This window comes from Schistocerca gregaria, chromosome 6 (assembly GCF_023897955.1).
Source record: "Schistocerca gregaria isolate iqSchGreg1 chromosome 6, iqSchGreg1.2, whole genome shotgun sequence".
Lineage (NCBI taxonomy): Eukaryota > Metazoa > Arthropoda > Insecta > Orthoptera > Acrididae > Schistocerca > Schistocerca gregaria.
The window spans coordinates 131,523,352-131,548,141 of NC_064925.1; the positions used below are offsets into that span (position 1 = coordinate 131,523,352).

The 24,790-nt window shown below is 38.6% G+C and overlaps 1 protein-coding gene across 6 annotated transcripts in view; it reads right to left on the reverse strand.

Annotated features, from left to right (window-relative positions):
- Window positions 1-24,790, reverse strand: part of LOC126279088 (coiled-coil domain-containing protein 186-like) — a 183,766-nt gene that overhangs the window by 42,567 nt on the left and 116,409 nt on the right. For 3 of the 6 annotated variants that reach the window (XM_049979545.1, XM_049979547.1, XM_049979548.1), the window contains 2 exons: window positions 6,059-6,094; window positions 4,467-4,616 (listed from right to left, as the gene is read on the reverse strand). In XM_049979545.1, coding sequence (XP_049835502.1) covers window positions 4,467-4,616; window positions 6,059-6,094 — 186 coding nt within the window. The remainder of the gene's footprint in view (window positions 1-4,466; window positions 4,617-6,058; window positions 6,095-24,790) is intronic. The other 3 variants (XM_049979546.1, XM_049979550.1, XM_049979551.1) reach the window with 1 other exon arrangement.

Consider the following 24,790-nt stretch of genomic DNA (forward strand, 5'->3'; position numbering starts at 1 on the left):
AACATGGTGGTGATTGCTTTGTGTAGTGTCTTCTTGTCATAAAGGTGTTTGTTCTTATCCTGGTCTGTTGTGTTATCCATAGTCTGTATGTCATGTTTCATTCTCCATACTATTGGGTTGGGTTACTCTTGCACGGGCCACTCTCCCACCTGGTGGCTTCCTTTAGAGTTCTAGGAGTACATCATTAGGGGTTTTTATTTGCAATTACATGCAGCATTTCCTATGAAAAGGGTGAATTGTTTATTGGCAGACTTAAATCCATATGCAGTTTTTTTTTCAACAGAAATGAAAGTGTGATTAGGAATCCGTTTCCGAGCCTATTTCCTCAAGGTGAAAAACTTGCTTTGCAGTACAGTCTTTCTGTTACCATTTCGTTAAAGCTCTCTTTAAACTTCTAGGCTCCAACTTCATGTACTTCCATCTTCAGCTGCCTCTCCTGTCATTTTAATACTGTGAAAACCAAAATGATGCTTGAAGCGATTAAACCAACATGAACTGGTCGACAAGGTGCTGGGTTGTCCTCTTCTTTCGTTAATCTGCATACAAGCTCTTGGCTTTAGCTCGAATAGCACCTCCACAGAGAAGCATGTGCTGTTGGTTTTGGTGCTCAATCCAACAGCTCAGCATTCTCCCCCCCTCCCAATCACCTGCGAGCAAGAATTGGTCACTGTAGTCACACCTAGTCAGCTAAACTGTGATAAGTTTTTGCTTTGATTCCACATTATCATGAATTATTCTCACAGTTGGTTCACTGAAAGTCAACAATATGCTCGTCTCTCTCATAGTGATCCAAAACTTCCCTTTCTTTCAGATGAATTTGACCTTCATACATGCTTCTTTCCCTTGAGAGGCACACTTACTTTCCCTTTACCTGACATTTTAAATACAGATCACGTCAAGTGCAACTTCACAGTGCTACTGACTTGACGATTCACATCTCAACAAACATGACGGAAGATGAGTGTTGAGATCCATTAATACTGCCCGGTATTGTAAACAGATAATAGCATTCAAATCAAAATCGCTTACACATCCTCATATAACATGGTCTACCTATATATGTAAGTATCCCCACTACCTAGTTACATGTCCTGAAGTATTCAATCCCAATGTCAGCTGTCTCTACCTGTTTGCTCATTCACTTATGATGTTCTATCACCCCTCCCCTCCCCCCCCCCCCCCCCACCACCACCAAACACGCACGCACACACACACACACACACACACACACACACACACACACACACACACACACACACACACACACACACACGCGTGCACACACACATGCACACGCGCGCACACACACACAAATGCACACGCGCGCACACACACAAATGCACACGCGCGCACACACACACAAATGCACACGCGCGCACACACACACAAATGCACACGCGCGCACACACATGCACACGCGCGCACACACATGCACACGCGCGCACACACATGCACACGCGCGCACACACATGCACACGCGCGCACACACATGCACACGCGCGCACACACATGCACACACACACACACACACACACACACACACACACACACACACACACACACACACACACACAAACCATTTGACACTTTTCAATTCTAACTCAGTTGAGTCTTGTACACAGAGAATATATATAATCCAAAATATATGCTACATGTCATTACATTACGTGATTAAAGTGGTGGGATGTGCTGGAAAAATATCATTTGGTTCCTATAATTCCAGCAGGCAGATCACCTATGAATCATACAAGGTGCATTCAAGTTCTAAGGCCTCTGATTTTTTTTTCTCCGGACTGGAAAGAGATAGAAACATGCGCATTGTTTTAAAATGAGGCCGCGTCCATTGTCAATACATCCCAGAGATGGCAGCATCGTGCGGCAGATGGAATTTTACCACCAGCGGCGAGAATGAGAACTATTTAAATACTTAAAAGGGCGACGTTTTCCTTACTTGAACAGCGTGCAATCATTCGTTTTCTGAATTTGCATGGTGTGAAATCAATTGAAATTCATCGACAGTTGAAGGAGACACCTGGTGATGGAGTTATGGATGTGTTGAAAATGCGTTCGTGGGTGCGACAGTTTAATGGAAGCAGAACATCGTGTGACAACAAACCGTAACAACCTCGGGCTCGCACAAGCCGGACTGATGACATGATCGAGAAAGTGGAGAGAATTGTTTGGGGGATCGCCGAATGACTGTTGAACAGATCGCCTCCAGAGTTGGCATTTCTGTGGGTTCTGTGCACACAATCCTGCATGACGACCTGAAAATGTGAAAAGTATCATCCAAGTGGCTGCCACAAATGCTGACGGACGACCACATGGCTGCCCAAGTGGCATGTTGCCAAGCAACGTTGATGCGCAACGACAGCATGAGTGGGACTTTCTTTTCATCGGTTGTGACAATGGATGAGACGTGTATGCCATTTTTCAATCCAGAAACAAAGCACCAGTCAGCTCAATGGAAGCACACAGATTCACCGCCACCAAAAAAATTTCGGGTAACTGCCAGTGCTGAAAAAATGATGGTGTCCATGTTTTGGGACAGCGAGGGCGTAATCCTTACCCATTGCGTTCCAAAGGGCACTACGGTAACAGGTGCATCCTACAAAAATGTTTTGAAGAACAAATTCCTTCCTGCACTGCAACAAAAACGTCCGGGAAGGGCTGCGCTTGTGCTGTTTCACCAAGACAACGCAGCCGCACATTGAGCTAACTTTACACAACAGTTTCTTCGTGATAACAACTTTGAAGTGATTCCTCATGCTTCCTACTCACCTGACCTGGCTCCTAGTGACTTTTGGCTTTTTCCAACAATGAAAGACACTCTCCGTGGCCGCACATTCACCAGCCGTGCTGCTATTGCCTCAGCGATTTTCCAGTGGTCAAAACAGACTCTTAAAGAAGCCTTCACTGCTGCCATGGAATCATGGCGTCAGCGTTGTGAAAAATGTGTACGTCTGCAGGGCGATTACGTCGAGAAGTAACGCCAGTTTCATCGATTTCAGGTGAGTAGTTAATTAGAAAAAAAATCGGAGGCCTTAGAGCTCGAATGCACCTCGTAGAGGTGCTCAATGTGCTCTTCGTATTGCCTGTTTTCACAGTTGTGAGGTACTGGTTTCCTTGAATCAATGCCTTCAAACCATGATATTATCATTGTTCTTGAACTATACATTTCAAGACAACAACTGCTGTTTTTTAATGTGTTGACAGAAAACCTTTTAATGTTCTGTGGACAGTTGTCAATGCCATGATGCAGGACATACTTTGGTGGGGAGGACAACTGTTAATGTAGTTTCGTTGCACTGCACCTGAAGGTGCAAGCTTGTTCTCTCGAAACACTTAGTTCAACATGAATAATAATATTGCATGGCTGCATGCAGTATTTCAATATACACTGAATGTTGTAAACCATATCGTTCAGTAAGGTAATTTGTCATCAAGCCAAAAGTTGGTTTGGTACCATAACACTTCACTAGGCACAGTCCTGTGAAGGCACCATGCCTTGGTCTTCCTCCGACCTATGAGCTGACTTTACCAGTCATAGGTAGACTATGGTTTAGTTTGGATACTGGATGACAATGCAACTTGGAATTTTTTCAGATTAATATATAACTTTCAGAGGCAAATGACTTGATAAGCAGTATTTACCTATGAAGCAATCGATATTTCATTGTGTACATTAATTACCTGCAAATGTTTTTACTTCCAGTTTTATATCATTTGAAAAAAAAAGGTAATTTATCTATGACCAATATATTTTTGAGAAAAAGTTGTTCAAGTACTTAGGCTGCTAGATGCAAATGCACTGGAGCCTGAAATAATTTTAAGTGTAAACATATAGTAGTTTCTTAACTCAAGGTTTACAGATTGTAATTAACACTGCTAACAAATGCAAATAGGGAACAATGCAGAATGAAGATACAACACAGATCACAGTCATAAGTTCAATTACAAGTCAAGATAAGAAAACAGTAGGCTTCCATTAACTGACAGGAGATTTGGAAACTTCTGCTCGTCTACAACAGGAACTACTTAAATATCACTTCAGTCACATTTATTGGAGTACTCTTGCAGATGAGACACACAGGTGTACTACAACTAAACATAGAATTATATTTTCATTCAAAAGAAGTTTAAGAGTGGAGTCACTAACTATTTTTTATTATACTATACATCTAAGTGATTGCTCTACAATTTATAATTAAGAGCCTGGCAGAGGGTTCATCAAACCATCTTTAAGCCAATTCTTTACTGTTCCACTCGTTCAAAGTGATAATGTTACAAGTTTCTAGTTAAAATAATAATAATAAAAAAAGAATAGTAATAAAAAAACAATATTTAAAAAATGACATAAAAGACACAGTTACCCGTAAAACAACAGAGTACTGCACAAAAACATAACAATATTATTATTTTAATAAATTTTTCACATTACTGCCAATAAACAAGCACAGACTAACCTTCAGAGTGATATTTTTTAGAAGTGTGTCCTCTAACACTGCCTGCAGTTTTCGATTGATTTCCAATGACAGCTCAAGTGTCATGTGACTGTCAGCTGGCTTTGAACTATACAATGAGGCCATGATACCACCATGCTTAGCGATCTCCATCTACAAAACAGAAAGTGCTGATGTAATTTCTGCAATCATAATAATGAGTGTCACTGAGATGGTACAAAAATTCTCATTTACATTCTGATGTACTATTTTCTTACTCAGACTAAAAATTTAGAAAGAAAGGAGATTACAGTGCAACTTTAAGTGATAGATATTTATGCAGGTAGCAAGAGGTAATAAAATAAACTGCATTGTCATGGAATGATAACCGATTCTAACTTGAGAGAGGCACTAAAATGCCACAGTTAGAATACCTTATAAAGGGATTAGTCTGATAAATTTCTCAGTTAAAAGGTGTACATATTTTAATGTGTATCTGCTATTTTCCCAAATGAAACACAGTTATGTTTTTGGTTTGACAGGAAAATGACAGTTCTAGCTACATGTATGGATTTTAGGAGAACACCTAAAACAATTGATGAATCAAAAAATGAGGAACAATCTGCATTGCAAGTGAACATTGTTAACATTCACTGAAAATTATTTGTAAAACACTGCAGCTGCCACTTTTTGAAGGAATTAAAATCCTTAGTGATATAGTCTCAAACTTCCACATCCTGCACTGAAAACTCTTTACACTGTGTAATCTAGAAACAGTTAAGATATCTCTACATTTATTCACTGTGCAGTGTAAGCATGCAAATGCCAGCACTGCAGCACTTCACATAAATGAAAGTACCAACGTGCTTCAGAACTGTTTGTACAGTTTCATAGATAAGTTAAACTACGTTCATGTCATTTAATATTTTTCTGTTAACATTTCACACTCAAGTAATTCAAATCAATTCCAAAAATTGAAACAACTCACAAGAAAATTTTGACAATGAAATTTTCAAGAGCCTTCTACAAATAACTACAAGATTTCATGACACACTTGGAGGCACAAACAAGCTACAAAAAGTTCAGATACAGATAGGGAATAGCAATAAATTAAAAAGACTGTACAGTGTTGCAGAAGAACACAAAATACCAAAGGTGGAATGGCCTGAAAGAATACAAGAAGAATAATTGAATACATAAACAAAAAGCTTTAAAATCAAACACCAGATGGTTAAAAATTCAACATTAATATAACCATAATTCAATTAAAAAGTAGTAAAAATTCAATAAACGTGCAGAATTTTTGTGACTGCAGTTATAAGGTGGATGCTACTCTTTTATATCACACAAAACATGATATATTATTGTTTGGTAAATCCTGGCCAGCACTTCCATCTCATAATGTATTTTCTTGACTGAATTGTCCTTTGATACTAAACACCCACAGTTGCCATCTTTAATCTACATGAATTCATAGCAATGGTTACTTTCTGTAATAAATTATCACTACTCTTTAAATTTTTCTTCATTGTATACTGTATATTAGATAACAGCTGAAGCTTCAATTGACTAAAATACTAGAAAAAAAGTTAAAAAATGACTTTAAACTAATTTACCTTCTTCCTCCTACTGTCCAGTCCAACTAATGTAGGCTACAAAACAGTAATTAATATTAATAATCTCTTAAAAGAAACAGCATCAGTTTATGCAACTTATTACAGTGGAACATTGCTTAACAAGCACTTTCCATAATGCACAGTTCACATAATGAGCATAAAAAAGGGCTCGCTTAACGAGCGATGTTTCGCATAACAAATGACGATTTGTGTGGCATCACCAGCTCTTTGCGCACGGTGGGGGTTACGTACAACAAGATGAACACCTTTCGTTGTCCGCAGTAGCATATGAACAATGCCTTTAGTATGTACTGCAGTCTGGGTTTAATGCTCTTTCTACTACCATCTTAATACAGCTTCAGGTCACACATTTTTCTAAACTTGTGTTCAGAAAGTGTTTTTTGTGTGCAAGTTTTATAATCTTCATGGAAACGTCCCTGAATATAAAGCTGCAAGAATACGACCATAAGAGAAAGAAAACGACCTTAAAAATGAAACATAAAATCTCTGAAAAACACGAATGTGGTGTGAGAGTTTCTGATTTAGCATGCACGTACAATTGGTCTAAACCAACTATTTGCACTATCCTCAAGAACAAGGACAAGATTAAGGAGACAAGGAGACAGATGCTTCAATGGGAGTGACAAGAGTCTCTGAACAATGGTTTTCTATTCTGGATGATGTCAAAAGGTTGCTCCTCATATGTATAAATGAAAAGCAATTGCAAGGTGACACTATTAACTAGAACATCATTTGTAAGAAGGTGAGAATGATTTCCATCGACCTTGTTAAGAAGATGCCAGCATCATCAGTGGCCAATGAAGTGTTTAAAGGAAGCTGTGGGTAGTCAAGAAGTTTAAGCAAAAACCCGGTATCCAGTGTTGTGAGGCACGGTGAAGCTGCCACCTCTGATACAAAGACATCAGAGAACTTCACCAGCAGCTTCAAGATGCTCAAAGATTCTGAGGATTATCTGCCACAACAAGTTTTTATTTGTGACAAGACGGTTCTATTCTGGAAAAAGATGCTGAAGTATACCTTTATCACAGCAGAGGAGAATGCACTGCCTGGTCACAATCCAATTAAAGACCGTATCACACCACTAAATTGTGCCAATGCAAGCAAGGGTTTGAAAATTAAACTGCTGCTTGATTACCATCCAGAAACTCCACGAGCCTTCAAGAAGTGTGAAGTACGGTATAGCAGGTGAAATGTAATGCAGAGATCCAATCAAACAACAAGACTGGGGTGACATGTGATTTTCTTTGTGATTGGATCAATAAAGTGTTTGGTCCTTTGGTGAAAAAATATTTGCATGAGATGAATCTGCCACTACATGTCTTTGACAACGCTGCCGCCCATTCTTCAAGTCTACAAGGCCGCCTCATTGAAGAATTTAAATTCACCAAGATCCAATTGTTGCTTCCCAACACCACTTCGTTACTCCAGCCTATGGACCAGCAGATTATTTCTAATATGGAGAAGCTCTATATGAAAGTACTCTCCGAGCATTGCTTTGAGTTGACCAAAGCTACCAGTCCCACTCTCAAAGAGTTTTGGAAATATCACGTCATCATCACTGCCTGTATCAAGATCATCGAAAAGGGGTGGGAAGGGGTTACCAAGAAAACTCTCATTTCTGCTTGGAAGAATCTTTGGCCAGAGGAGGAGGAGGAGGAGGAGGAGGAGGCAGTAACAGCAATGCAGCAATCTTGCGCCACAATAAGAGAAATGCTAAAAGCATCGTATATTCAAAATCATCACCCCAATAAAGCAGTGGCTATGATGGCTACAAGTTTATTTGACGATAATGCTGTGTAGTATTTTCACCAAGTGTTGAAGTGTTGGCAGAAACAAATGACTATTGTCCATAATATTGTATGTATAACTTTCTTTGAATAACTAGTGTGAATAAGATACAACGTTTAGTACTGTCTCTGCATGGAAAACATTATTGTATTTTACATTAATTTTCGTGGGACAAATTGTTTTGCTTAACGAGTGTTTCGCGCTACTAGTAAGATTCTGGAACCAATTATGCTCGCTATTTAAGGTTCTACTGTATTAGAAGTTTAAACACACACATGTAAAAAATAATCAATTACTAGGAATTTAGTAACAATATTAATTGTAGTTATTTTGTTGTTAAGTATAACAACTACTTAGACACACATTATGCCGTCTCACATTGGAGCCCCTATCAATCTGCAAATCATCAGGGACTGAAAAGGACACAACAGACCCTTCAGAAATATGGTCACAAATAGGTCAGTCACATTGAAAATAACCAGGAAAATAGGCACATTTTTATTCTCAGCAAAATATTCCTATACTTGTCAGCATGATTTGTGTGTATCCATTAGAGATAAAATAAATGCTCCAACATGGGGACTAGATACTTTACATTTAAGCTGACAACACTATCACTAAAAAAGAAAGAACATGTGTGGAAAGTTCCTTTTTCAAATATGCTGTCTAAAAATATTGAAGGTGAGCAAATTTCAATTTTGGGTGTAAATCAAAAAACATGAAAAAATGGAATATCCCTCATTTCAGCAAAAAGAAAAAAGGCATTCTGTGAAAACAAGGAAAATAGTTTTATCAGTATTTTAAGAGTGAGTGTTAACATGATTTTTTTTGTGTATGTTTGATTTTTGTAAGAGTGAGCCAATACTTGAACTGATAATTTTTTGTGTGCATTTAAACTGATTTCACTTTTAAAAAATTTTGCTTAGAGCCAACATTGAACTGAAATTCCAAGTAGATCTTTGAAATATGTTAATGTCACTTATTTCCAAATACTATTTTTAATTTAGAAGAAATTTTTTCTCTGATGTACGTATTAGTATATGTTTAGTGTAATTTTATAAATTTTCTTCAATTTACAAGCAATTAAATTTGTGTACAACACCTCTGCGCAGCTCAACAGTGGCAGACATCTCTCATAAAACACATCTAAATAATAAGATTCCTGTTTCTACTTTTAAAATAAGAAAACATACAGAATATCAATATTTTTCCTCTGCTGCGTAACAGCATCAATCTCCAAAAAGTCATAATCCATTAGCATAAAACATGTTGCATTATCCTACAATACACTGACATCAGCAAAATAGGCCTATAGTTATGTGCATCTGTTCAAAGACCTTTATTGAATATGGGAAAGACTTGATCCCCTTTTCAATTGCTTAGAACACTTATTTCCTCCTGTGAATTATAAAAAACTGATGCTATGAATGGTATCAAACAAAATTTGTGACCCGATTGAGGATTTCTTGGTTGGCAGTATGATATCTTGGATGGAGAGTCATCAACAGATGAAGTAATTTTACATGTGCTCCTGGGAAGTGTGTCAGGACACTTGCTGTTCTCGATGTATATTAATAACATAGCATGCAATATTAACAGTAAATTCGGACATTTTGCACGCGATGCAGTTTTCTATAATGAAGTACTGTCTGAAAATAAATTGCACAAATATTCATGCAGATCTTGGTAAAATATCAAAGCGATGCAATGATAGGCTATTGCTTTAAATGTTCGGAAAATTAAAACTGCCCACTTTACAAAATTAAAAATGCACAATATCCTATGCCTACTGTGCCTACTGTGTCACAAATTGTATCAGTCACTCAACTCTTACACACAGCTGGGTGTAAAATTTTCTAGGGTAATGAAATGGAACTATCACGTTTAATTGTGGGTACAGTAGGTGGCAGACTTTGGTTCATTGGTACGATACTGGGAAAATGCAACAGATCTACAAAGGAGACTGCTTACAAAACAACAGTGTAATCCATCCTCCAATACTGCTCAAGTTTATGGGGCCCATACGAGTAGGACTAATAAACGATATTCAACAATCACAAAGAATGACAGCACAAATGTTCTAAGATTTGTTTGACCCTTAGGAGAGTATAATGGGGATGCTGAAGAACCTGAACAGGTACACACTTGAAGATAGATCCTGCAAATGTATATTTACATAGTTTCAAAAGCAAGCATTAAGTGAGGGATCTTGGGATATACTGCAACCCCATATGCATCACTCCTAAAGGGACTGGACAAACAAAATTAGACTACCGCTGCTGGCCCAAAAGCATTTAAGTAATTATTTTTCCTGTGCTCTATATGTGAATGAAAGAGGAACAAACCTTAACGCACGCTACAATGGGACGAGCCTTCTACCATGCATTTCACAGTGGTTTTGGAGTATGTATGTATGGATGTAGATGTAGATGTAGATTTGGATACATATATGAGGGCTATCCAGAGAGTAGCAACAATGGGTGGGACTAGGATGGCCATATTTTACTCAAAGTGTTTGTCTGTTCAGTCAGCATCCTTCCATGCCTGGGTGAGGTTCGTGTCATTTTCCATTATTTCACAATCAAAGTTTTACATGTGATTCACAATGACTGGGCTGCCGTTGGTTTTCCATAAATTTCACAAAGACTGTTGCACCAAATTGTTGCACAGAAGCTAGGCTAACACACATTTTGTGCAAGACTGGTACGAAAACTCTTGACAGAAAACCACAATAACTAGCATATGGCTGTATCATCGACATTTTTGGATTCTTACGAAAAAGATGGTGACTCATCACATGATCAAAGCAAAACTGGAGACAAAACTTAAGTGAAACATTTTAATTGTAAGACCAAATTGCTGTCTATTGAGTAGGGGCACACGTATCCACTCAAAAACCAAGAAAATGCTTGCAGATGTTCTCTGCGAGGAAGATTAGGACAACAGTTTTATGGCAGAGGAAAGGTGTGGTTCTTTTCAATTTTCTTGAGTATGGCAGGAAGAGGTATTCAGAATAAGAGTAGAGTAAAGTTGAGCTCGAAAGTTTTGTTCTCACACAACAATTCTCAGCCACACAAGGCAAACTTTATTAAGGAGTATTTGGTGCTTTCAAGTAGGAGGTGTTTCCTCACCCATTTTACAGTCCAGATCTTGCACCTAGTGACTACCATCTGTTTCCTACAATGAAGACCTGGCTCACAAAGCAGCGCTTTGAAGACAACATGTAACTGCAAGAGGGCATGACTGACAAGTTGCAGTCTCAGGCAACAGAATTTTATGCCAATGGAATTGCAAAGTTTCTTTGTCACTATGATTAGTGCCTAAATTCATGCTATGTTGAAAAGTAGTATTTAAGTGTCACTTTCAAATGAATAAAACATTTTTTCCTATCCTTTTACAAAATTATGAAAAGGACAGACTGCTACTCACCGTAAAGATGACATACTAAGTTGCAGACAGGCACAACGCATTGGCCATAGGTAACGGTCCTGTATATATGAGATGTGCCTGCTTGTGTGGATGTGGATGTGTTTTCTTTACTGGAGAAGGCTTTGGCCAAAAGCTCAATGTGTAACAGTCTTTTTGTGCCTGTCTGCAGCTCAATGTGTCATATTTATGGTGAGTAGCAATCTAGCATTTATTGTTCGATTTTTCCTACACTTAAATGTAATCTAAATTCTAGTTAGCCCTCATACATTATTCTTCAAGTATGCCTTCAGGTACAGACAGATTTCCTCAGTTGAGAGCCATTTTAGCTGATTTACTATTATGGAATCACTTAAATCAATAGTTTTGACATTTCTGCAATTAAAAAGAGCAGACGTGAAATTATCTTTCTCTCTGAAACAATTTGGAAGACTGAATTCAGTGCTTAGACCACTGTGTCATCCTTGACTTCAAGATGGATTATCTGCTTATAGACTGTGTAATACCCAAACTACTTAGGCCCTTTTGTCAAAAGGGGACAAAAATGACTGACTTATTTAAGGGGAGTTGGAACACCCTATTCCGACAATGTTAAATTTAGTGACTTGGCTTCCCTGCATATCAGAAACCACTGTAACCATTAACATGAAACTTTTACAGGGCATTAAACTATATCTTCGGAGTCTACTGAAATACAATAATTGCATTTCAGCCACTGCTTTTGTAACTTTTTAGCTACACAGTTAAAATTTTGGGTACTTTTTTGTATGTTATCCTAAATAATTTTAATTACACATAACATTATGTTCTTCTTTTAGTTCAGTAGACTCAGGATATCTATGTTATTACTCCCTGAAAATTTGAATACTCTACTTGAAGTGGTTTCTGAGATTTAGGGGAAAGTGCAACAAATAATGTAAATTTTCAAGAACAGCTTCTCAAGTTTCAAGAGACTGTAACTCATTTAATATATGCTTAATGTTTTTTAATTTTCAGTCACTCAGAAGCACCCTGAACCATACTGTGTATCATCCACTTCATATTTTTCCAAGTTTTTTCTTCTTTCTGGACTCCTTAGTGGCCAACTGTGCTGCAAACTCTGCTTTATCAATGCAAACCTTGTCCATCTATTCCAAGTTCTCTGATGCAGTTTGCTCCAGGATTAATTCCTATATGCTGTAGCACTTTCACTCTACCAATGTTGCCATCATTAAAAGCAATAACAGCATTACTGACTACCCACTTTAGTGTCTTCATTCCAACAAAAACACTTTTTGGTAAGAGAGTCCATACAAGATTACTGAACGACTCATTGGTATTTTGAGTCTGACCATGCAGACACTTCTTCAGTAATTCAGGATTTGCCAGGTCTCTGTAAACCGGTTTTATGATATCCGTGACTGCTGCTGGGATGGAATACTTATGGCTGTATGGACTGTTTGAGTACTTGGCATTCGGGTAATTGCACCATGAATCAGGTCCAGGAGAGCAAAGGTGGTGTACTGGTTTTTCATCAGTTGACAGTCTTTGGGAGAAGGCAGCCCATACTGCCTTCATCATTTTCAACAAATCCTTAGTATTATTTCTGATAGCCATCCTTTAATACTGCTGCATTTCATCAATCATTTTGTCTGTCAACCTGCCTCTTATGTTTTTACCATCAGAAAGTTTCTTGTCTCTCAAACTTGGTTTCATCTTCCTCAACCTGGTGCCCATCCTTTTCTGGACATGACCAACACATCCAGTTTTGTGATAATCTTCTCACCGTAAGGCTGGGTGGCAACTACACTGTTATATGCTTTTGAGTCTCCATTACCTAATAACTTATTGTAACACACTCCCCTTTCATTCAAAGATCAACTAAAAATTTCAATAGCTGCAGAGGCCTCCATATCACCACTCGTTCCTTCATGATTTCTGTCAGAGATACACCTTTCTTCATTCCCTGATTTACACTTATAACAACGTTTGGTTAAAATCTGGAAATCTATTACCTTTCCAGTACCCACACTGGTCACCTTAGCAGGAGAATTCTTAGAACTGTACCCACGCTTCTGCCAAGTGCCATCAAAAGCTACTGGTATTTCAGTCATATGATAATTTATTTCAACAGCTTTGTTTGCAGCACACTTCATTGACTCACATGCAACAGATTCCACAGCAGCCCCAATAAATCCTGTATAGTTGACAATTTTACAAGATGGGCGTGGCATATTCATCATGGCACACATTCTTTTTGCTGCAGTGTGTCCTTCGCCAATAGCTCTCAATCCATAAAACCACCTGACATTTACTTCAAAATAATTATCTTTGCACTTATCAGAATTAAAAAAGGAATGAGTATATTTACAACTGACACAATTAATGATCATTTTCCTGACTAGTCCAGTTGATACCCCATTGTCTTTATGTAAGCTAACTGGCCCTCCACATATTTTACAACACACACATTCACCTAACACCATTGTTAGGATGTGTAAATCTATCAGAATGTAGCTTAACCTACTATTTACGTCACTTTTGTTTTGAGAAAACTGTATCACAACGTTTAATTTTAATCTTCGAAGCACTAATGGTGTTTCTCTAGATAATGATGAGTTTGCCTGTATTTCATTGTCCGTAACTTCACACGCTGTATGTTGAATACAATGTTTCCCTTTATTTGAAGATCTATTACCATGAAACTCACGCTTCTTAAAAACACTTCATTTTGGTGCCATACATTACTTTTTGAGAGATTTACTAATATATTCTAAGTTTTCCTCAGAAAAATGTTAGCACTTAGACATACAACTCGTGTTTATACTATGAAAAGATACTCTGCTGTTTTTGACAGTGCTACCAGTACAAACACATAATTGAACATTTATAACACAGCAATCCACAGCCTTCTATACAAAAAATTACTGATTTTATTAGACCTTGAAGTAACGCACGTAAAAATTTTCAACCGGTGTAGATTATATTAACAAAAACAAAATAAAATACTTCCCATCCATGTGAGTTTATAAGCTATATATAATTTTATTCAGAAAATTGCAAATTTTATAATGAGACAAAAATCTGAAAAAGTGGAACAGAATTTTTTCTATTCTCAGCTCCCCTTAATGCTTCTTATATTGCTCGTCTTATACTCACTTCGCCTTCATTCACCTTTGACAACAAGCATTTCGTTTCATTTAAAACTGTGATGAAGCTCTCTTGCTTCGCATACACCTAATCCCAGCTATAGTGCACAAGTGTCTTTAACTGTCTCCACTGATACTTCATACTTTCAGTCCCAGAGATGAATGTTTATTGCTCAGGTAATCTGTAATTCATTTGTTGTCTCACACAATGAATGCAAATATTTTCCTACCTTTGTTTACATTTCTTTTCATATTTGTTGTCACTGATGCAAGAAGAGACTTAGGAACACTGATTCCCTCCTCTATGTTGGCTAGTGAAAAGGTTCGGATCTGTTGGTACCCAGGAGATTTAAGACATTACTCTCATGAGTTGGTTCTCTAATTGCTCATGGTAATTTTTGTACAAGACATTTGATATAACAGTACAGGAGAGATGGTGAGTTGCAGATAGGCCTTAGTTAAAAATAGATGACATACATGCCCTCCCCCCCCCCCCCCCCCCCCCCCACACACACACACACACACACAACTGCAGTCCCTCGCAACTGAAGCCACATTCAGTTGTCATCTATTTTTGATGAAGGCTTTGTTGGCTGAAAGCTTTTCTGTGACAGTCTTTTTGTTGTGCCTATATGTGGCTGGGCACATCTGCTGTGTGGTGACTAGCAACTTTCCTTTTCATAAAATTTGTCACATCACATCCTGGATTTTCCATTGTTTGACATTTGGTATAACATCAAGGACGTCCTCTCCCTATCAATTGTTCCTGTCAGGGGGGTTTCCCTATCTATAGCTTGTAGGTTTAAATCTCCCTTCATTATGACAGTACCATCAGGAAACCTACATGCATCATTTTCCATTTTTCCCCGGAAACATTCTGAGCCATGTCGGATGTTTACTTTCATCCAAACTATTTTGCATTTACAATTTGTAATACCCTCAAGTGGCATCGGCCTAAGAGAAAGGTAAGTGAGGTAGGGTTACCATTGATCACAATATCTGCGGTATCAAAAAAGGATGAACTGGTTTTAGAGTGTCACATTTATGAAACTGAGGCCACACAAAACATGAAATGTTTGTTGACTGAATGGGTGTGGCCAGAGTTTTAGAGAATCATCATTAGATGTGTGTGTTAAGTCAGTCTCAAGCAAGAAGGTGTCTGCTCAACAGAAGGCACTTCATGTCCTACAATTTAGAGAGAATGAGGCAGTGACTACAGTCCAGCATGAGTTTTGTCAGTGTTTTGGGATTGATCCATCTCTGTCAAAAAACAATCACTGTGAGAACTGCGAATTTGGAAAGACTGTTTAAAGAAAGGTATGAGCTGATGACACATTTCTGATGAAACGGTGGAAACAACTCGGTAAATGTTTGAGCCGAGTCCACAAACGTCTACTTACCTCACAAGCAAAGAAACTTGCAAATCCTCATCTGAATGTCCAGCAAGTGTTAAGGCTATGTTTGATGAATAAAACATACAGACTGTAATTAGTGCAAGCTTTGCTTTTTGCTGACTTCAGAAATGCTCTGCTAGAAGACATGATGAAGCTGTATTTCAAGCTAGCAGTCAAGTGAACCGACAGAACGTGCACATTTGGGGACTTCAGAACCTTCAAGCAATTATTGAGTGTGAAAGAGACTCCCCTAAAGAGAATGTTTGTTGTGCCTTTACTAATGAAATTGTTTATGGCCCCTTCTTATTTTTAAAGAAAACATACTGTTATATATTTCTGACACAGTTCCAGAATGGGGTTGATCAGCAGTGGAAAAAGGGGGGGGGGGGGGGACTTCAAAAAGCCAAGAATGCTAGTAAAGCATTTATTTCGATAAGTTGTTTTGGTAAGACTATGTAAACCTCTTTGGATCTGCAATGGATAGAACCAGGTTCAGAGGGTAACACAAATAAATGCCAGGCCTAACAATGTACTAAATTAATTTTCCACACACTTGGAAAAATAACATATCTTATGCTCTACAGATTCACATAATCTCCATCTGTGCTACGTGCTGTGTCACAACATGGATATGCATGTGAAGATCATTAAAACAACTTATATTGGTATATCAGATTTAAAACAAACAATATCTCGAAAAATAACAATAGGGCATCGAATACAAGTGCTCATGCTCACACAACAGCTGATTACAGACTGAGATGCAAAGAAAGCACAACTATTCATAACCTCACTTGGTGCCAATGTGGTACAGTAGTATGCTTTGCATGCTTGCACGTCATGGCCAGGAATAACATATGAACAGGATATATTAAACATAAATGGATATGCATTAAACAGGCTTCTACAATCAGCATGTTTCACAGATACTGCATATATTTTATGGTATCCTCAGATTTCAAGGGAAATACCTCTGCATCTAAAATACTTAACAGATGATCATACCACAATGAGACATACATTAAGAAATAAGTAATTAGGTCTTATTTTTATTCATCATAATTGTACCTAGGCACTGGCTTTATTGTTGAATCTACTGAAAACTGTAAATGTTATTTGTTATTTCACACAATTTGCTGTGTAATTATGTATTACATTGCATGATTCAATTGATATAATGATAGGATATGTAAGTACACAGTTTGAGTAGTGTTATTGAATTATTAATGTCTCCTTAATATGGCAGTCACCTAGACATCGGGAAACAATATCATGATGCACTAACACACTTTTCATACAGCATCATGTTCATTGTATCAGGAATAAGATACATCACCTCTGAGATCAGTACATTGCCTGAATATTCTTATGGATACTATTGTACTATGTTACAAACTTTTATGTTTCCTTATAATACGTGATGAGATTAATTTATGTACTGAATACCGTAGTACTTTGTTACACTACTCAGAGGATCCTTCTTTACTGATTCATGTATGAACATGTAATGTTTCTTTTAGACATTTTGTAAACTATATGGAAGTTGTAAACGTCTGCTTCGAAAACAATGACTTATATGCATACTTGTCATGTAGTGAAACATTGTTCATTTAATTCATATTGTTTGTATAGCAATATGCATGAACTCAAAATCTATTTATTACCACATTTTCTCCAATAGTGGCAGCAGTGCATACATATCAGATTACCATAGACATTTGTCTGCGATCAATATCTACATTCTGTAAAATTGTACACCTAGACACCAAGAAACAGCTTTACATGTAACGAAATTATTGCACACACTCTTTACTGAAATAGCCTTATTCACACACTACGAACTTACACTTTCTCTATGATGTAAATTAAAATGTTTAACACCCCCATTCAATGTCTAGCTGTAATGTGACTTCACATAAACATTAAGTAAAACATTATGATGTATCCAGACATCATGCCCTACTGATATTCAAGTAACATGTAAAATGCCATAATAAGTATATATACTGCCATTCCTTGGTATGGATTCTGAATACTCAGTAGATTTAATTTCTGAGTTTGTTGTTCCAAACACAAATTTGACAATTTGGAGCCTATTTTCTTAATGTACATTATAGAATACGAAGAATGTTTAGCTTGATTACTTACTGGATTATGTCACAAACTGATTACATAAACTTATTTTACATGTTAATAGAATGGAGTCTTTTACGAAATTCCTCATTGCTTTTTTAAAAAATTGTTATTTTAAGTTCACTATGGTTTCTGATTTGGATATGCTTTGTATACAGGTGTGAATAATGGTCTGTTGAAAGCTCTTTTTTCATTTAGCATCATTTAGCACATCAATAGTTGCTTGGTGTTGTAGAGTCATGCCTTGGTTTACACCAAACAATTCCAAATTCTACAACCAGAGTGCCACCTGGTGTACTTATGGAGCAGTAGTTGTGTTTACTCTGCATCTCAATCAGTAGTCAGCTGTTGTGTGAACATTAACACTTGTATTCAGCACACTATCCTATGTTTGTACATATTGTTTACTTTAAATCTGACATGCAGATATCTAGTGATATTCATGATCTGTACATGCATATTCGTGATGTGAGACAATATATAGCACAGATGCAAGAGATTATATGAATTTGTAGAGCATAATGGAAACTCAACGTAGGAGTATAAATAATGTAGGAAGAGGTAGACTGCTACTTACCATAAAGAAAACACATTAAGTTGCAGACAGATACAATTAGAAGACACTTAGATAAAGCTTTCAGTCACAGCCTTCATAAGCAAAAGAGAAACAGAGTAACACACACCATTCATATACACAACAAGCACACCTCACACACACAACTGCCAACTCAGGCAGCTTAGGCCTGAACACAACTATCATATGGGATGGCAGCAGCAATCTAGAGGGGGCACAGAATGAGAAGGGATGTAGTGTATGGATGAGGGAACAGAGGAACACTGTGTGGCAGAATGTGCAGGGACTAGAATGCCAACAGGCATAGCATCAGGAGGTTGTGGGGCAAAAAGGTGGGGAAAAAGGAGTGAAAGGAGAGGAGCCGGGAAAGATGGGCAAATGTACTGACAGGGGATGGCAAACAATGAGGCTTTGAGACAAGACAGGACTGAGGGGATGGAAACTGTTGGGTGGCGGGTGTACGGAGAGTATGTTATCATAGGTTGAGGCCGAGATAATTGTGGGAGTGGAGAATTTATTGTAAAGATAGCTCCCATTTGTGCAGTTCAGAAAAGCTGATGGTGGAGGGGAGCATCCAAATGGCTCGGATAGTGAAACAACCACTGAAATCAAGCATTTTATGCTCAGCTACATGTTGTGCCATAGGGTGGTCTACTTTGCTCTTGGCCACAGTTTGGCAAAGTCCATTCATCCTGATGGACAGCTGGCTGGTAGTCATGCCAATATAAAAAGCTGTATAATGGTTGCAGCAGAGCTGCTAAATGACATGGCTGCTTTCACAGGTGGCCTGGCACCTGACGAGATAGGATAAACCTGTGACACGACTGGAATACGAAGTGCTGGATGGGTAGATTGGGCAGGTCTTGCACCAGTGTCTTCCACTAGGATACAATCCTTGTGGCAAGATGTTGGGATTAGGCATGGCCCAGGGATGGACTACAATGTTGTGGAGGTCGTGTGAGTGACAGAACGCCTCTTTAGGAGAGATGGGAAGTATCTCTGGTAGAATGTCCCTCATTCCAGGGCATGATGATAGATAATCAGAGGCCTGGCAAAGGGTGTGGTTCAGTTGTTCCAGTCCAGGATGGTACTGGGTGACAAAGGGGGGCACTCCTTTGTGGCCAATTCTTGGGGGTGTGAGGGAAATGGCATGAGAAATCTGTTTGCAAACTAGATTTGGGGGTTATGCCTGTCTGTGAAGGCCTCTGTGAGACTCTCAGCATATAGAGCAAGGGAGTTTTTGTCACTACAAATATGCCTTCTCTGGGTGGCCAGACTGTACGTGAGATATTTTTTGGTGTGAAAGGGATGAAAACTGACAAAATGCTGGTACTGTTGGTGGATGGTGGGTTTAATGTGGACAGAGGTGCAGGTGGAGCAATCAGAGAGGATGAGGTCAACATCTACTAAGTTGAGGAGGATCACATGAAGCAGGTGTGAGAGAAGGTGTTGAGGTTGCACTGGAATAAAGATGTGTTGTCTTGGCCCTGAGTGCAGATGATGAAAATATCATCAATGAACCTGAACAGACTAAGGCTTGTCATTTTGGTAGGCTAGGAAGGCCTCCTCTAGATGGCCCACAAACAAGTTGACATAGGAGGGCAGCTTGCAGATGCCCATAGCCGTGCCGTGGATTCATTTGTACAACTTCCCTCCAAGGGAGAACTAGTTGTGGGTAAGGATAAAGTTAATAAGGTGTGTGAGGAATGAGGTAGTGGGTTTGGAATCTGAAGGATGTTCGAAAAGTTAGTGTTCAACAGTGGTAAGACCATGGGCATGAGGGATGTTGATGTATAGGGAGATGGAGTCAACAGTGACAAATATGGATCCAGGAGGTAAAGGGGTAGGGAAGGTGAAGCGTTGGTGAAGGAAGCGGTTGGTATCTTCGATGTGGAAAGCTAGATTATGAACAGTGGTTGCAGGTGTTGGTCAATGCGAGATGAAATTCTGTCTGTGGGGACTCAATAACCAGCCACAATTAAGCATCTAGGATTTTTGGGTTTTTGGGGAGTGTATAGAAGGTGGTCATGTCAAGTGTCAAAGGGGTTAGGAGTGAAATGAATTCAGAGGAGAGGTTTTGGGAAGGACCTAAGGCTTTGCGTAAGACACCTAAGATAGGATCACTTTAGGAGCATATTGGAAAATAATCACAATTTTGTTAGCTTCTATGGAGGTGATGGACACTGTAACAAAGATGTAGCATCAGGCTGGTTTCTAAAGAGATGGCTGCGAATATCGAAAGGTGAAGTCCAGCATATGACCTGTCATAGATGTACAAAGGAGTTGTTTACTATTGAGATGGAAGACACTGATCTTGGACCTCTAGAGGCAGAGGTTCCAATATTTAAGAAGTAGCTGTACTACTCTCTCCAGTAGTTGACTACCGTCATTCAGCAGTTACTGCTCCATACAGAGCCATTTGTCCCTCAAAATGGGGATATCTACATTTTGTATTTTATAGCCAGTAAGTTATTCTAATGTATCCCTCTAATTTATATCCTGCATTATATTACAGCTAGGTCTAAAGATGATCATGCAGTGGTTCAAAATGGTCACCTTTGAACAAATGTGCCAGTGGTCTAGGTGGTTATAATTATTTTCAAATATTATAACTGAATCACTGATTCCTCCAATAATGTTTTCAATAACAATCCATTCCTGTGACCAATGAGGACATACCGAAAATGACTATATTACACCACTTGGCCACTTTGAGAGTTGCTTTATGACATTTGGCTTAAAAATGTTGTGCAGACATGGTAAAGATTTATAGATTCAATGGTACAAGGTTTGTCATGTTGCTTTGCATACATTGATGACATCCTCATTTCTCCAACCATGGCAGAGGAACATCAACAACACTTAATCAATATCTTTAAATGCCTGGAGAAATACGGTTGTACTAAAGACTGCCAAGTGTGTTTTTGGGAAAATCAGAGGTCTCTCTTTTAGGCTACCTGATTGCACATCATTACTGCTTCCAGAAAAAGTAGAAGGAATACTGAGAATTTCGTGGGTGGAAACCACAAAAGAACTGTGCTGCTTTGTAGAAATTCTCAGTTTTTACCACCATTATCCACTCCATTCAGCAGAGATTCAAAAATCTCTAACCACAGCACTGTCTGGCCCTAAAGTTAAGTGGAAAATGCCAGTACTGTGGACATACACTATGAGCACTGATTTCGAGAGAGCAACGCACAGTACAGCAAATGTGGCAATCCTTATACACCCCACATTAGAAGCACCTCTCATGCTGGTGGTGGATGCACATCAGACTGCAATTGGCACAGCATTAGAACAATATGTAAATGGTGCATGACAACTATTTGTGTTTTATGCATTTTATTTGCACAAGATCTCTCCATGATAACAAAAATGGAGTGCATATGATCATGAACTACTTGCAGTTTACAAATCTGTTAGGTATTTTTGCATGCAGTTAGAGATGAGAGAGTTTGCAATTTGCATAGACCACAAACCACTTATCTACACCTTCATGCACAACAATGAAAATTCTTACCATGGCAACACAATCAATGGAATTTATTGCTCAATATCAGCAATTAAAAACATGGTAGCTGACTGTCTATCTTGCACAAACAGTGTAACAGATGCAGTGGGTTTTACTCAACTCGAAAAGCACAGGAGTTGGACCCTGAACTTCAGGATCTTATGAAAGACACTTCCTCCAAGTTTCAGATGAAACTGATTGACATTTCTGCTATAAACATTAAGCTATATAGCAAAGTCTTGAAAGAGACATCTCATCCATTCCTACCTTCTTCATGCTGTAGATCTGCTTTTGAGAGCTTACACAACTTATATTACCGTGGTGTAAGATCAACAGTTAAACTGATAGCTAGACATTTTGTCCGGCATGGTATGCAGAAAAATTGTAAAACCTGGAGTTGCACTTGTGTTCAATGCCAGGGTAACAAAGTACCTCACCAGGAAAACACAACTGTGGGAAATTTCCCGGACACAACTGTTAGATTTACACATTCATATATCAATGTAGTATGTCCATTACTGCACTCAAATGGACAACGATATCTATTAACAGCAATCAACTGCCTTGCCTGCTGGCTTGAATTGATACCAATAACAATACTTCAGCGAAAATGTTAGGCTGCGTCTTTGCTTCACACTGGATATCCTGTTTCAGTTATTCACTACACATCTCAAGAGACCATGTCTGACAATTTGAATCTGAACTATCTGCCCATAGGAGTAGATTCTATCCGTACATCGCAAGACAATAAGTTATTACCCAGCAAGTAAGGACTTGGTCTGCGAAACACTTTCAAACCCAACCTGGACTCTTTTTGCTAGCCGAGCTACTTTATGGAGAAGTACAACATCCTGGTGAGTTCATTGATCCAGACACAGTGATGATGGAGGAAACCAAACTTCTTTTCTGACCCAAATGTGACCATATAAAGCATCGAGGCATAGAACATCGCAAACCTTTGTGCACCATGAGCTAAAGGCATGCACAAATGTTATGTTACAAGAGATGGAGTGAAACTACCACTGACACCTCCACACAAGGGACTTCATCTTGTCATTGGCAGAACTAAAAGAAAAGATAGCCATTTCAATTAACAGCAAACCCAGTGCTGTCTCCATCAACTGGGTGAAGTCAGACTTCATATTCCCAGAGTTGCCACAAATGCCGAATGTGTTCTAGTCAGCACACATACTTCCTGATGTGATTTGTGGATGACACTGCTGGTGCAATTTGTTCATGACGCTCCACGTTCCCTCCAAGGCGGGCTTCTGTAGCACCACACATCAACACACAAAAACGCTTCACTTAGTTACCCAACAAGCATGTGTGATTGTACTTATCTCACTAAATTATGTATTTGGACTGTGTTGCACGTGCAACAGTGAATTGATTTATTTTAAATAAAATTTTGTTCATAATACGCCATAATCACTATTTTGATCTGTACCTGGCTGAGTTTCAAGCACTTCCTATTCAGTTTGGAAGGCTATCAACTAGCCAACTAGCTCTTTGACACGATCAAGGCTACTTAAAGAGTTAAAGAGTTACTGATGTCATTTTTTGTTCGTCCACCGCCCCCCCCCTACCCGCCCCCCCCCCTACCCCCCCCCACCCAACACCCCCTCCCCGAAAAATTCTCAACAAAAATAGGGATTGATAACTTATTTCTACATCTGCCTTTCAATAAATAAATGCGAGATTCAGATAAATCACTAATACTGACCATGATAGTCACATGGCAGCAATAAACCATCCCATTTATCAAGTTTGGCTAACAAGGGAAAAGTAAAGTTTCACAGAATTATCAAAGCTGCCTCAAGTCTCACTATTTGGAAAGAATTAACTAGATGAACAATGGTAAAAATGTTTAGCAGGGTCACACAATAAATGAGAAATTTACTTCTTTCTTAAATTTACTATGAAATCAGTACTAAAAATTTGGTCAAGGGCAATTACAGCAGAAGCTGAGAGGAGGGTCACAAACATCTGGGAGTAAAGCATCTTGTGTAAGGAGGAGAGAACTAAGTCAAATCAAGATTTGAAAGATCCATTACGAGCAGCATTGTAACCTGTGGTTTCCTGAATGATTGAAATATATAGAACACCTACAGTGAAACCTCATTTTTACGTTCCTGCATTTTAGGTTTCCCCACCTTTTACCTTCATTTTTGGAAGTTTGTGCATTTCAACACTCAGCCACCACCTTTGTGACTATCACAAAAGCAGTGGTTGTGTGCTAAAACATTTGCGTTCTAATGTGAGACTATTAAGGATACTCATTATAAAATTACGGTAAATAAAACTTGTGACACGATATTGGTGAAAACTCTGAAGTTTGCATTTTTCGTATACACAGAACAACAGGCACAAAATCTACAGTTTGTTGGTGACAAGGAGGTCACTCAGTTCAGTGGTCCTGAGTGGGAAGAGGATGGAAATTGTCACCATATTATGGAGCATCTTGAGTAGTAATGTTTATGTCTGACATCTTGTCACACCAAGATAAGACTGCATACCCATAACAGGTTAGTGTATTTCACGTAGAAGTAATTACAATTCTTGAAAGCACATTACAGAGATGGCTATCCTCTAAAGAGATGTAAATTAAATTTAACCTGTTGTAACACAGCACAATGAACCATGGACCTTGCCGTTGGTGGGGAGGCTTGCATGCCTCAGCGATACAGATGGCCGTACCGTAGGTGCAAGCACAACGGAGGGGTATCTGTTGAGAGGCCAGACAAAAGTATGGTTCCT